At 33.9% G+C, this 12781-nt stretch overlaps 1 protein-coding gene across 1 annotated transcript; it reads left to right on the plus strand.

Annotated features, from left to right (window-relative positions):
• The first annotated feature begins 7958 nt into the window (after positions 1-7958).
• LOC113765672 (L-type lectin-domain containing receptor kinase IV.1-like) lies at positions 7959-10318 on the plus strand. Its single transcript, XM_027309909.1, has one exon. It carries the CDS (start codon positions 8063-8065, stop codon positions 10094-10096), a length of 2034 nt encoding a protein of 677 aa, XP_027165710.1. The 5' UTR covers positions 7959-8062; the 3' UTR covers positions 10097-10318.
• Positions 10319-12781: the final 2463 nt, after the last annotated feature.

Below are 12781 nucleotides of genomic sequence, written 5' to 3' on the forward strand. Positions count from 1 at the left end.
CGTTGCACACCCCTAGTTCTTATTCTGCACAATCTTGAAATATCTCCTGCTCTAGCTTCCACCCCAGGTCTTGTTTTCTAGTGGTAATTAGTTGGTGTTGATTTGTATTCTACCTTTTTTTTCAAAAGATAAATAATGAAACTTACATCATTCTCTTTTTTTTTTGGATAACGATAACATTTGTATAATTTAATCTATCCTATTCTACAAGTAAGGGAGCCTAAAAAAACTGTGTAATAAACTAGAGAGTATACAGACTTGATTAGATCAAAGAGATATTCTGACACCTTTTTTAAATTTTTTTCAAATTTTTTTCACTGCAGGTGGGATTTAAACTCCAAACCTACAGCTTGATAAAAAAGGGACAAACTTATGACTTGTATCATTCTCATATAACAAAAAATTCTACATGGTGAGTCCCAGGCCACGTCCACCGCCCAAATTGAATAAGCCCCTTACTCGAGGCCCTACCTTAGTTATGTTTTTCCAACGATTGGTGACAGGTATTGATTTTTATTTAAATTTCTTTTAAAAAAATTAATAACTAGGCTTATATCATACTCCTATGTCCAAAAAAAAAAAAAAATCAAACCAAATACTCAACTATAACATCAAATATTAGGAAAACAATAATTAAAGCACAATCTGAAATTCAAAGCATTACAGATCTTTATATCTATATCTATACTATATTAAAAGCACGAGTTTGAATTAGTGGATTAGTTACATTACATTTTCTTCCCATAATACCCTCACCATAAAATTGAATGACTACATTAACTTCTCAAAGTTGAATGCCCTTTTAATGATTATCGAGGATATTTATGTAATACCAATGATGAGATTTTATTTTAGTAAAGTAGTTTTCATTCAAATCAATGCCGTGCACGTTAGGGCGCAAGGGTTATCTAGATTTTAATGCACTTGACTGAAAATTGCAGCACCCCTTGAGTCCCTAACGTGCACGGTGTTAATTTGAGCCCCTGGTACAAAACAGGTCATTCTATCACATCTTGCAGATGACCAAAGACTGTAGACAGCTGTTTAATTAGTTGATTAACTAAGTCTTTGGACTCCTAAGATTCCTCTACATTTGAAAGGCAATCTTGCCAGGTCCCATCCAATCTTGAAAAAATCTCACCCCATAGCCCTGACTGCTACCAGTTTATTGTTGCAGTTCTTCCCGGGCGTTGATTTTTCATTGAACTTAAGGGAAGATTCATAATTCTATGACCAAACAAATTTAATGTGGTTGGTTTCCATTCCATGTCCACATCCTAACCTTGAAAACATCTCCTCCTACTCGAGCTTCCATCCCTGGTACCTGTTTTCTAGTCGTCTTTTGTAGGGCCTAACTTTTAATTATTTTTTTTAAATAATAAGTATAAGGAGGTCATATATAATTTTTAAAATTACAGGAAATTATATAAAAAATTGCTAAATCACAAAGGGAGTAAAGTGTATTTGAATTTTTTTTAATAAATAATAAGTATAATTATGTCATGCTTGTATAACAAAAAAAAGAAAAATCATTGTGGTGGGTCTTGTTTCATGTGCACTGCCCAATTTTGTAAAAGTCTCCCTTTCTCGTGCCCACAGCCTGAGTCTCTGTTTTTCCAGCAGTTCTTCTGTTCTTCATATGTGTTGATTTTTTTTTTTTTTTTTTTTTTGAGAAAGTAATACCTAAACTCAAGAGGGAAAAAATGAATCCAAATATTCAACTATAATATCAAACACTAAGAAAAAATAGTTAAAGCACAATCTAAAGTTCAAAGTATCATAAAAAATTTTCTGTCAAAATTTTTTTATATTTTTCGTGAATCATTTTCTATTATTGTTTTATCTCATATATATCAAATCGCTACGGAAAATCCAGCAATCCAAACAAGGAGAAAAAAAAGAATCAAGTGAAGTTCAACAAGCATGTATAGGAACGCTGTAGGGGTGCCTCCATCCCCAACCCAATACAATCCTCTCCATTTCTTTAGCCGTCAATCCTTCTTCATGATCCACCACGGCGTCACCGAACAAATTTCTTCCCTTCCCGTCTTTCTACGCCGTCAGCCCTTCTCCATGCTCCACCACGGCATCACCATCCTTCTAGAATCCGTGACGTTCTTCCACCCCAATACCACGTCTATCTATCGTCACAATTATTTTTTCTTGTCCTTCTCTGCCCAATAGGTCTTCTCATAAGTCCCCCACGTGTCCGATACTGCCATAGTGTTTTGAATTTGTATGCTTTGATGTAGCTGAAAACTATACATGACTTTTGGGTTTTAATGGCTTCGCTGACGGTTTTTTTATATATAAACTAGCTAGTATTACTATGGCAAAGGGATTTGCCAAATTGGAGCAACTATTGGATATTCAGGGCTGGACTTTATTTTTTAGTTTAGCTACTGGGAAGTGTAGATTATGGGAAAGGGTTTGGATTTCAAAATTATTGACATTTGATGACCATGAATTGCATTAGAGAAATAAAAAAGTCACCTTCATGGGGTCCAGAAATTCTATTTTTGTTGTTATATCTTCGTAAGGATAACTCGGCATTTAATTAAAAGTTGCTTTGGCTAGAAAATTATAGCTTTAGCAGTATATTGCCAGACTTAAGTCAGAAGTTTTTAGGCACTCTACATGTACGTTTCCTCAACCAAATACTAAAAAATATATATATATAAATTAAAATAAGAACAAAAACTAGTGGACTATGAGCAAATGCAACATTGCCTGTGATCCCAAAAAAAAAATGCCAGATTCTTTATCACTTACTTCCATTGTTTTGTAAAAATCTGCATTCTGTTTTGACGATTGTATTGCGTTCTTTCTTCTTTTGGCTATCTGGATTGAATTCCTGTGACGTCACAGTTGCAAAGCTTCTTGATCATGTTACGAACAATAACATGATTTTCTACTTAATTTCTTGCTTCTAATTTTGCCATATGTTTATCTTCTGTGATGTTCCCTGTTCATTTTTTTTTGGGGTGGGTAAAAGCTCCATTTGGCACATTTTGGAAAGATCTTTTCCCCCTACTTCGTTGAGTCATGAATCATTCCATCTCCTGATATTTCCCCTCACAGTATTGCAAACCCTTTGGAAGTTTTACAAAACTAACAAGAAAAAGAAAAAGACATAGACAACCTCAATAGGCTGTTTGCAAAATAGTAATAAGAACTTTTGGTTTTTAGGGCTCTTAGTTTTGCTTTGGAGTCACAAAATCTCCTTAATTGTTATTAGTTGGCTTAAGGATTATTATCCTAAAATGTAGCATTATTATTGCACTAGATGCTCAGTAATGTTCTTTTCCAAAAAAAATATTATTACAAGAACTTTTACTTTTTTGTGTCCAGTTAGAATTTTTTAGATCTTGCTTTTACTTGGCTTGCTTGATTTGATTTTTTTTTTTTTTTGTGGTTAAATGAGGTTGAGGAGGGGGAAGCCTGAAGCAAGTGATGGTGATTATGATGTACCCTTTGAGATTCAATTGTAATAAGACTCAAGTATTTGTGTTCGCTTGTAGGGTTTTTTTTTAAAAAAACTTTGTGTTCGCTTGTAGGGTTTTTTTTTTTTTTTTTTTTTAAATAAAACCAATTTAATACTTTTTGACATTGTAGTAATTATTTCAAAATTAAGTTTATGGTGATTTTGTAGTCTGAATCATTCAATTTTGTCGTTCTTTTTTATGTTAACGTCTGTAAAAAGGTCAAGTTTCTTTCTATGTATGGTTTAACATTAGATTTGAAAAGTTTGGTAGTAATGTTAGACTGTTAATCATGGTTTGCTAGTAGAAAGGGTCAAGTTTCTTTTAATTTATAGTTTGATCTGACATTACACTACTTTAATTTAGAAACAACCAAAATGGTTAGGGTCAAGTTGCACATCGTTAGCATATGAATCTATTTGTAGTCGATGAATGTATCATAATATTCTGCCATGTCTCACATTGTTCTGCCATATAACAACCAAAATTACCAGCAATATAATCACTATTAAATTCAATAACATAAAATAAAAAAAAACCGCATTCAGCACAGGCCAATCCTAGGCGCAGGGTCCAATGACTAGTAAAACTTAAAAGAATATTTCCACATTTCATTAAATTATCATTTTAACTAAAATTAACCAAATGTACTGGGACATAATTGTGAATTTAGAGACCCAAAAAAAGCCCCTTAAAATTTAAATATTATTCTTTTCTTCTTCTTTCGCTCTTCTATTGCCAAGACTGAAGGTACCACATTGCCATCAGCAGACAATCAATAGCTTAGGCAAGTCTAACACTAGAATCAACATTATTCATCCGCTGTAAATGCACCCCAAAAGGAAATCAAAAACCATCTGTGCTCCCAAAAATGCTTTGATCCCACATTTAAACCTCCCTATAAATCCATCAAAATCCCAACTAAAATAATTAGTCACAATGAAAACTACAATGATGGTACTAAAGTTGAAGAAATGTAAAAAGTGATGGAAAAAGGCTGCCATATGAATACAACAGCATTGCTCTTACTTGTCCTGACTTTTAGAATCCATCAATTAATTTTTTAAAACCGATTTCATGGGTAATCTGGGTTTGAAAATTTCAGCAGCCTCAAAATTGTACCCATGATAGTCATGTTTTTTGTGGTAAAATGAAGTTGAAGACAGAAGGTTGTTGTAGTCTCATGTATATTCGAAACCCTCAATACCCTCGAACTTTAGTGGCAATAACTTTTCATCTCTGCAAGTCCGATGTCAAGACACTGGAAGAAAATCAAAATACTCCACCTTAAAATCTTGATCTATACTAGTGAATGAGACACCAGTTGTGGCCAATGTTTTGAAAATCAGACCGGGCCAGTCGGTTCGACCGGTCAAACCGTGAAGGCGCGAACCGGCCATGCTTTCGGTCCGGTTCAATCACAAAGCCAAAGAATTAATAAAACCCGTCAAGACCTAGTTGAACCGGTAAAAATCGGGAGGTTCAACCAATTTTTATTAAATATTTATTTTCTAAAATAAATATTTTAGTTTTATTCAAAATTTTTAATACTAAAATGCATAAAAAATTATTAAACCTTTGAACCGGGTTGAACCAGTTGAACCAATCAAACCGTGAAGCGAAAGGTTTTCCGGTTCATTCCTCAGTCCGGGTTTAAAAACATTGCTTGTGGCTTGGATTCCAAACACTAGAAAATTTTTGTAATATTTTGAACATTAAAAATTGAGTTAGAAAGATGAGAGAGTTAGATTTTTGAGTGGATTGGTGAGGAGTAAAACCAGGAGAAGGGATCTTTCCTTGTAAGTTGAGATGAAGGACCAAGTCCAGGAAGAAGAAGATAAGGAATAAAAAACAAAACAAAAACAGATACAAAAAAGAATGAAAAAGAAGATATGGCAAAAGAATCGGATTCAGAGGCTTTCTTTTGTCTCATGAATTTACATTTTTGTCCCCATGAAATTTTGTTTAGTTTAGTTGCACTTGTGAGTTAATGGAATATGCCAATTACTCTGTTAGTGTTGAGAATGCTATCAAAAATTGCATTTAAATGGATAACAATTTATAGTTTAAGAAGCTAAGTGCCAATTAGAGGTGGCAATTTGTCCCAAGTTCCAATGGGTTATCCATGCTCATGGGGACTTTGGGCAGGATGGATACTGGAATTTGATATTGGGTTTAAAATGGGACAAATCCCAATTGTACCTATTAATTGATGGGAAATTTTGGAAAATACTTGGGTACCCATTGGGTTCAAATAGCAAGGGCTCCGTTTGGATTAGCTATTTTTTAGGGGTATTTTTGAAATATTTTATTGTAGTAGTGTATATGAAAAATTTTTACTATAAAATTTTTTTGAAATATTTGATATACTAATATGGATAGGATGTTTTTGAGTTATTGTATATTACTATAACATTGTATTTGAAAAACTTATTTTTTGAAAAAGTAGCCAATCCAAACGGAGTCTTAGATTCAAAAATTATTTTTAACAATTTTTATAATCATACCAGCGAATATAATCTAGTAGTCTTCCTAGTCATTATCCACAAGAATTTCCAGCATTTCAGTCAGTTTAGACCTGTCATCCTTGGACAATGATGAGGATAAATATTCAACACCCTAAATACCTTGGCCATCTTGATATATGTTGGAATATGGCTGTATATCTATCTTTTCCTTTATTTGTTAATCCAATTTTTTGTGAAAATTCTGAATATAAAGCATTTGCATGTTTATTTAATAAAACTAAAAGAAATTTAATAAATCAAAAATATTAAAATTATATAAAAAATAAAAAATGAATTAAAGGAAAAAAAATATAAAAAATAGATTTGGGTATTGGGCACTGCCAATTACTTTGTTAGTGTTTGGAGTTCGATCCGTTTAGAATAAAAGTGAAATTTATAAGTAAAAAATTTAAATTACTCAAACTCAATTGAATTCTATTGAATAAAAATTCGTTTAAATTCAACTCAAGAAGTAAATTGAACAAAATTTCAATCTCTTCAAAATAGTCAAAAAATTCTTGCACGCTAGGGCATTCAATTTTTTAGATTTGTTTACGCTCCTAATTGTTTCGCATTAGTTCACTTTTCTATCCCTAAAGATTCACTGGGAAAATAAGAAAAGACACGTGGGGTCAAAGTGTTCTAGTCAATCTCTGAGCGTTCTACAGCATCTCGTGTATGCACGCTCTTTGAAACACGTTTCGGGAATGTCAGGTCAAACTTTTTCAGAACTCTTTGAAACATGACACTGCCGGTCCCAGACTGGGGCAGAGCCATTTTGCACCGCTCAGTTTTATAGAATTTTCAGAATAGCCATTTTGCACCTTTTTCTATTGTTGCCTCATTTTTGCCCCCTTGAAATTTGATAATATTCTCTCTAACCCTACAATTGCCCTCCAAAAGTTTTCAAATTTTATTATTATACCACCATCATTTCTATAATGCAACATTAAAATAAAATATATATAATGCTATTTTTATTTTCTTTCTAACAAATTTTATTCGTATAACATTAAACTTTTCATAGCCTTATGAATTACAAGTTAGCAACATTCATTTGCTAGTTTGACTATCAATACAGTATTTGTCTATTGTATATATGAAAATATACATCCACTAAATGCATAATTTAAATATTGTGCACTATTATAGAATTTTTTATGCATAGTTTTATTCATTATTTTATTTTACACCATTAGATGACCTTATAATAATTGCAATTAAAAAAATCTGTATATAATTCTTTTTAAAATTATTTAATACTGAATAAAGTGGTGTACTCATTGCAAACATTTAGCTATCCCAAAAATCTATAACACATAGTAAACTTATGCTAGCTTTGGGAGATTCTACAATCCTCTTTTGGTATCATACCCTCAAGTTAAATTCACAGTTAGATGGTGAAATAAGTTTTTCAGACCGTTAGACTATATTAACTTGAAAACTTTCAACCACTGCTATCACTAAGAGACAAAAATTAAGGGAATGGCTCCTTAAAGGAAAATAGAATTTTATTTGTAATTGCACCATTTGCAAAAAGGAGTATTTGGCACCAAAGGGTTCACAAGATAATATATTTTCCATTTAAATTAACTAATAAAAATTTTGAAACAAACCAAAATAGAGCTCCGTTTGGATTAACTATTTTTGGGGATTTTTTGTAAAATTTTACTGTAGCAGAGTTTTTAGAGTATATTTTGGCATATTTTTAGAATATATTTTGAAAAATTTAAGAGTTGTAGAGTTTTTAGAATATATTTTGGGATATTTTTTAAACATAAAAAAAAATTTAGACTACTTTTTAAAATATCTTTTAAAAATTTTTATAGTATTTAAAAAACTAATTTTTAAAAAACTCAAAGGATCCAACAGGTCTATCTTTTAATGAGACGATGGAGTATATAGAACCACCGCACAGTTAAAAAAGACCACTACCGCAGTCAAAGTCTGAAAAAGCAGTCAAAGTCTGTTTGAGATGATAGAAAGGAGTATGAAGAAATAGCAACGCTAGACAGTACGATATAAGCTACCAAATTAAGAAGAATTTGGCAATTAGCATCCAACTCTTTAATCATGTCGTTGAAACCAGTAACAGCAGTCGTAGCCTATTTTTTCGTTCACATCGCAGTTGGTGCAGCAGCTTCTGATGATGTTGGGTTCATCTATCAAGGATTTCAATCATCAAATCTAAGCCTGGATGGATTAGCCAGAGTCACCAAAAATGGCCTCCTACGAGTAACCAACAGCACCATATTACAAACTGGGTACGCCTTCTATCCTAATCCCATCAACTTCAAGACCACATCCAATAGTTCAGCTTTCTCCTTTTCCACCCAATTTGTGTTTGCTATAGTACCCGATGTCCCAGGCGTGACTGGTACGGGAATGGCATTCGCGATCGCACCAAGAAGAAAACTTGCACAAGTGCCTTCCTATCCGTTGCTTGGCCTCTTCGATACAAACACCAATGGAAATCAATCAAATCACGTTTTTGCTGTGGAGCTTGACATTTACCAAGACCAAGATATTGAAGATATCAATGACAACCATGTTGGTATTGATATTAACTCTGTGATCTCCAAGGCATCCGCACCAGCGAGTTACCAAGCTAATAACAAGAGTTCATTTGACAACTTAACTCTCATCAGCGGTCAACCGATGCAGCTTTGGGTGGAATACGACGGGGTGGAGAGGAGAATCGATGTAACATTAGCTCCAATGGAGGCTGCTAAACCACATACACCTCTTTTGTCTTTGAAATATGATCTTTCGCCAATTTTACAGCAGACCATGTATGTTGGCTTTTCGGCAGTCTCTAGTCCACTCAAAACAGGAATAACTAATTTTATACTTGGATGGAGCTTCAGGATGAATGGCGTTGCACAAGCTCTTGATCTCTCTCGGCTCCCCAAGCTACCTCGGATTGGACATAAGAAAGTGTCTAAAATTTTCACCACGGGATTGCCCCTGATTTTTGTACTTATGTTGATAATACTAACATCTGGAGTAGCTTATTATCTATGGAGAAAGTGGAAGTTTGCAGAAGTGCTGGAAGAATGGGAGCTTGCTTATGGACCTCACAGGTTCAAGTATAAGGATTTATACATTGCCACCAAGGGGTTCAGAGAAAAAGAGCTGTTGGGCGAAGGCGGATTTGGCAGGGTCTACAAAGGCATTTTGACAACAAACAAGGCTGAGGTTGCTGTCAAGAAGGTCTCTCATCAAGCAAGACAGGGAATGAGAGAATTTGTTGCAGAAATCATCAGTATTGGTCGCTTACGCAATAGAAATTTAGTACCATTCTTGGGTTATTGTCGGCGTAAAGGAGAGTTACTTTTGGTATACGAGTTCATGCCCCATGGCAGTCTAGATAAGTTTTTGTATAACCAGCCCAAGTATATCCTCAACTGGAGCCAAAGAATGCGAGTCATCAAAGGTATAGCATCAGGATTATTATATCTACACGAAGAATGGGAGCAAGTTGTGATCCACAGAGATGTAAAAGCCAGTAACGTATTGTTGGATGCTGAACTGAATGGAAGATTAGGAGATTTCGGCCTGGCAAGGCTATACGATCATGGAACTCTGCCTCAAAGCACCCATGTAGCAGGATCTCTTGGCTACCTTGCCCCTGAGCATAACAGGACAGGGAGGGCCACAACAAGCACTGATGTATATGCTTTTGGGGCCTTTTTGCTAGAGGTTGCCTGTGGAAGAAGGCCAATACAACCACGAGCAGAACCACCAGAGAATATCGTTTTGGTAGATTGGGTATTTTCGTGCTGGAAAGCAGGCAATGTTCTCCAGGCGGTTGATCAAAGGCTACGCACTGAGTATGTGAAAGAGGAAGCAGAATTGGTGTTGACACTAGGCTTGTTGTGCTCTCATATAGAACCAAAGATTAGGCCAAGTATAAGGCAAGTTCTGTTGTACTTGGAGGGATCAGTTGCCCTGCCAGAATTATCATCACTGGCCATGGGCGTTTCTGCTGTTGGTCTTGGCCCCGCCCATCCTGCTGGCTTTAAAGATATTACATCGTCATTTGCAACTTCCATGGACAAAAGTTTCTCACATGTAGCAGACTCTGTTCTCTCTGGGGGTCGGTAATTAAGATGCTTATCTTTCCCATTTATTAAATTTAGGGAAAAAAAGAGAAAAAAAAAGGAGCCTCTATTCGTGTACTTATTTTGTTGAGTGCATTTTCTGTCAAATCTTGTCAATTTTTCTTATCTTTCTATCCACTAGAACCCCTTGTACTCTTTATTTCTGTAGCTGAGATCTTGGATATGCAAGGTTTCAATATTGCTAGTTTGTTACTTTTCTCCTTTCTGTATGATCTATGATCTAGTCTGGTTATGTCTTGTAAAAAGAATCATTAATAGCAACTGTGCATTAATCATCCCACCATACTTGCGAAAAAGAGCAAAGATAGCCAAGAGCACAGGAGCTTCACCCATAAACTGACCAGAGCTAGAAACTATTTGGTTGTTTATTCCAAAAGGACTCACATTATTGTCACATGTTGAAGAACTCAACTGTTAATTTCATTCAATTCTTCCATCAAACTTCAAAATTAGCTTGATAACAATTTCCTGGATGCTCATTATATGTCTAAGGAGCTATCCATTCAATTTGCCTGGAACAGATAGATGTAAAAGAGGCACAGCATGTTAATCGTCTTACACATATTTAGTGCCATGAATAACACAACTAGATTTATTGCATTGTACCTAGCTAGTTACCTAAAAAGCTTGGCATTTGGACGTTTCTCCACTTGATTGACTCGTTCACTACGCAAGTCTTTGGACTAGCACAATCTGGACTTTAATCCATCCGTATATGCCTAATCAATTAGTTTACTAAGTCTTTGGACTGCAAAGATTCCTCTACATATGAAAGGCAATCTGGCGGGGACCATAAAAGTTCTATGCGGTGGGTTCCCATCCTACCCAATCTTGAAATGCCACCTACTCTATCTTGCACTCCTGATCTTGTTTTCAAGTAGTTATTTGTAGGCGTTGATTATTATTCAACTTTTGTGAAAAAATTTAATACAAAAAAATACAATGTGGCTGGTCCCATCCCACGTCCACGTCTAATCTTGAAAAAAATCTCCCCATTACTCAAGTCCTTATCCTAGTTCTGTCTTTCCAACTGTTCTTTTGCAAGTGTTGGTTTTCATTCAAAATTTCTAATTATATGACAAAAAAATCAATCAAAATATTGAGCTATAACTTTTAATATTAAGAAAAAAATCATTAAAGCGCAATCTGAAATTCAAAGTATTACAAATCTTTACATAAAAAGTAAATAGAGAAAGAAAGAATCCAGTAAGGTCCAACAAGCATACGCGGGAATGGCATAGGGAGGCTTGGGAATGCCATACAATCCTCTACTTTTCTTTAGCCCGAGAATGGCTCATTTGATAAGACTGGAGTCTACAATCTAAATTTTGAAATATAAAAATTAAGTGCTGAAAGTATGAAATTGCTGAATTGATAAAGATATTTTTGTTTAATAACTACCTTAATTATAGCTTTGAATTGAAATATCAGACAAATATTATACTTTTATCTTTAAAAATTTGTCTTTATTTATGTATTTGGAGAGAGTGGAAAGTGCGTGTGTGTATGTGTGAGAAACAGAGAGAAAATAAAGAAACAAATTAAACATGGTGTGTAAGTATGTGTATTTATGTATGGAAGTGTATGCATCAAATAGATAGAGAGAGAATGCATTTTTTTGGTGTGTAAGAGTATGTAGAGAATGTGTTATATATGTGAGAGGTATAGCATGTGAAGTCAATTCAGAAAATTCTGTAAAATAAATTTTCACTTAAAATTTTATAGACAAATTAGGCAATGCTTAATTTATTAAGTGATAACGCAATTAAGTTATCAAACATGCTAAATTCAAAAATTTCTAAATGGATTATTTTTTAGCATTAAGTAGAGCTATCAAATAGGTCTTAACTGAAAAACTATTTACTCATAAGTGAACAGTCTAGTCGTGGACAAGGTAAATGGTAGATTTGATGTATCAATATCATTAGGCATACCACTTAAAGGAGAAAAAATGATTAACTAAATTTAGTGCTTACATGTGTAAGTGCATATATGTGTGTGTAAGTATGTGTATGTATGTGTGTGTGCACATGTGTGTGCATATATATGTGTGATCGACGAATTCCTATAAGCGCACATGGTTGATCGTAGTAATGTATTACCTGGAGTATTTTATGGTTGAATCCATAGGGTCGAATTAATTTTCTACTTTAATTATTTTAATAAAAAAGATAAAATTTAAACTCAAAGGGTGTTATAATCACTACTCGATTAATGAAATAAATAATCAAATCAAATAAGATATAGGTTAGAAAACAATTAGCAAAACGTTGGGGTTTTAGATTTTGATCTAGAGTTTGAGTTAATTACCTAGTTAATTTCGTAACATGCCAAGAGCGTATCACACGCAAGTACCTGAGATTATCTCTTGATATATATAAGTTGTGCCTAGTTAAATCTCACGTCTCTCTTGAGATCATTAGTATTTAATTAAACCTTTTAAGATCTTAGGTGATATAACCTACTCTCATGATTAGGTTAAGTATGCTAATTTTTCTAATGTATGGTTGTATATCCCTTCTCAGTTCAATACAAATTCTAAGAGCATATATATGATGGCCAAGCATAAACATATAATTAAATCAAGGCGAAAGTTAAGAATTTAACTAAGATAAATAATCAAAACTTTTCCACAAAACCCTAACTAATTTAGTTCATCATAATCATA

Source organism: Coffea eugenioides, chromosome 3 (assembly GCF_003713205.1).
Source record: "Coffea eugenioides isolate CCC68of chromosome 3, Ceug_1.0, whole genome shotgun sequence".
NCBI lineage: Eukaryota > Viridiplantae > Streptophyta > Magnoliopsida > Gentianales > Rubiaceae > Coffea > Coffea eugenioides.

Coding starts and splice junctions, on each gene's coding strand:
- LOC113765672 (XM_027309909.1), top strand. CDS start 8,063: ATGTCGTTGAAACCAGTAACAGCAGTCGTAGCCTATTTTTTCGTTCAC.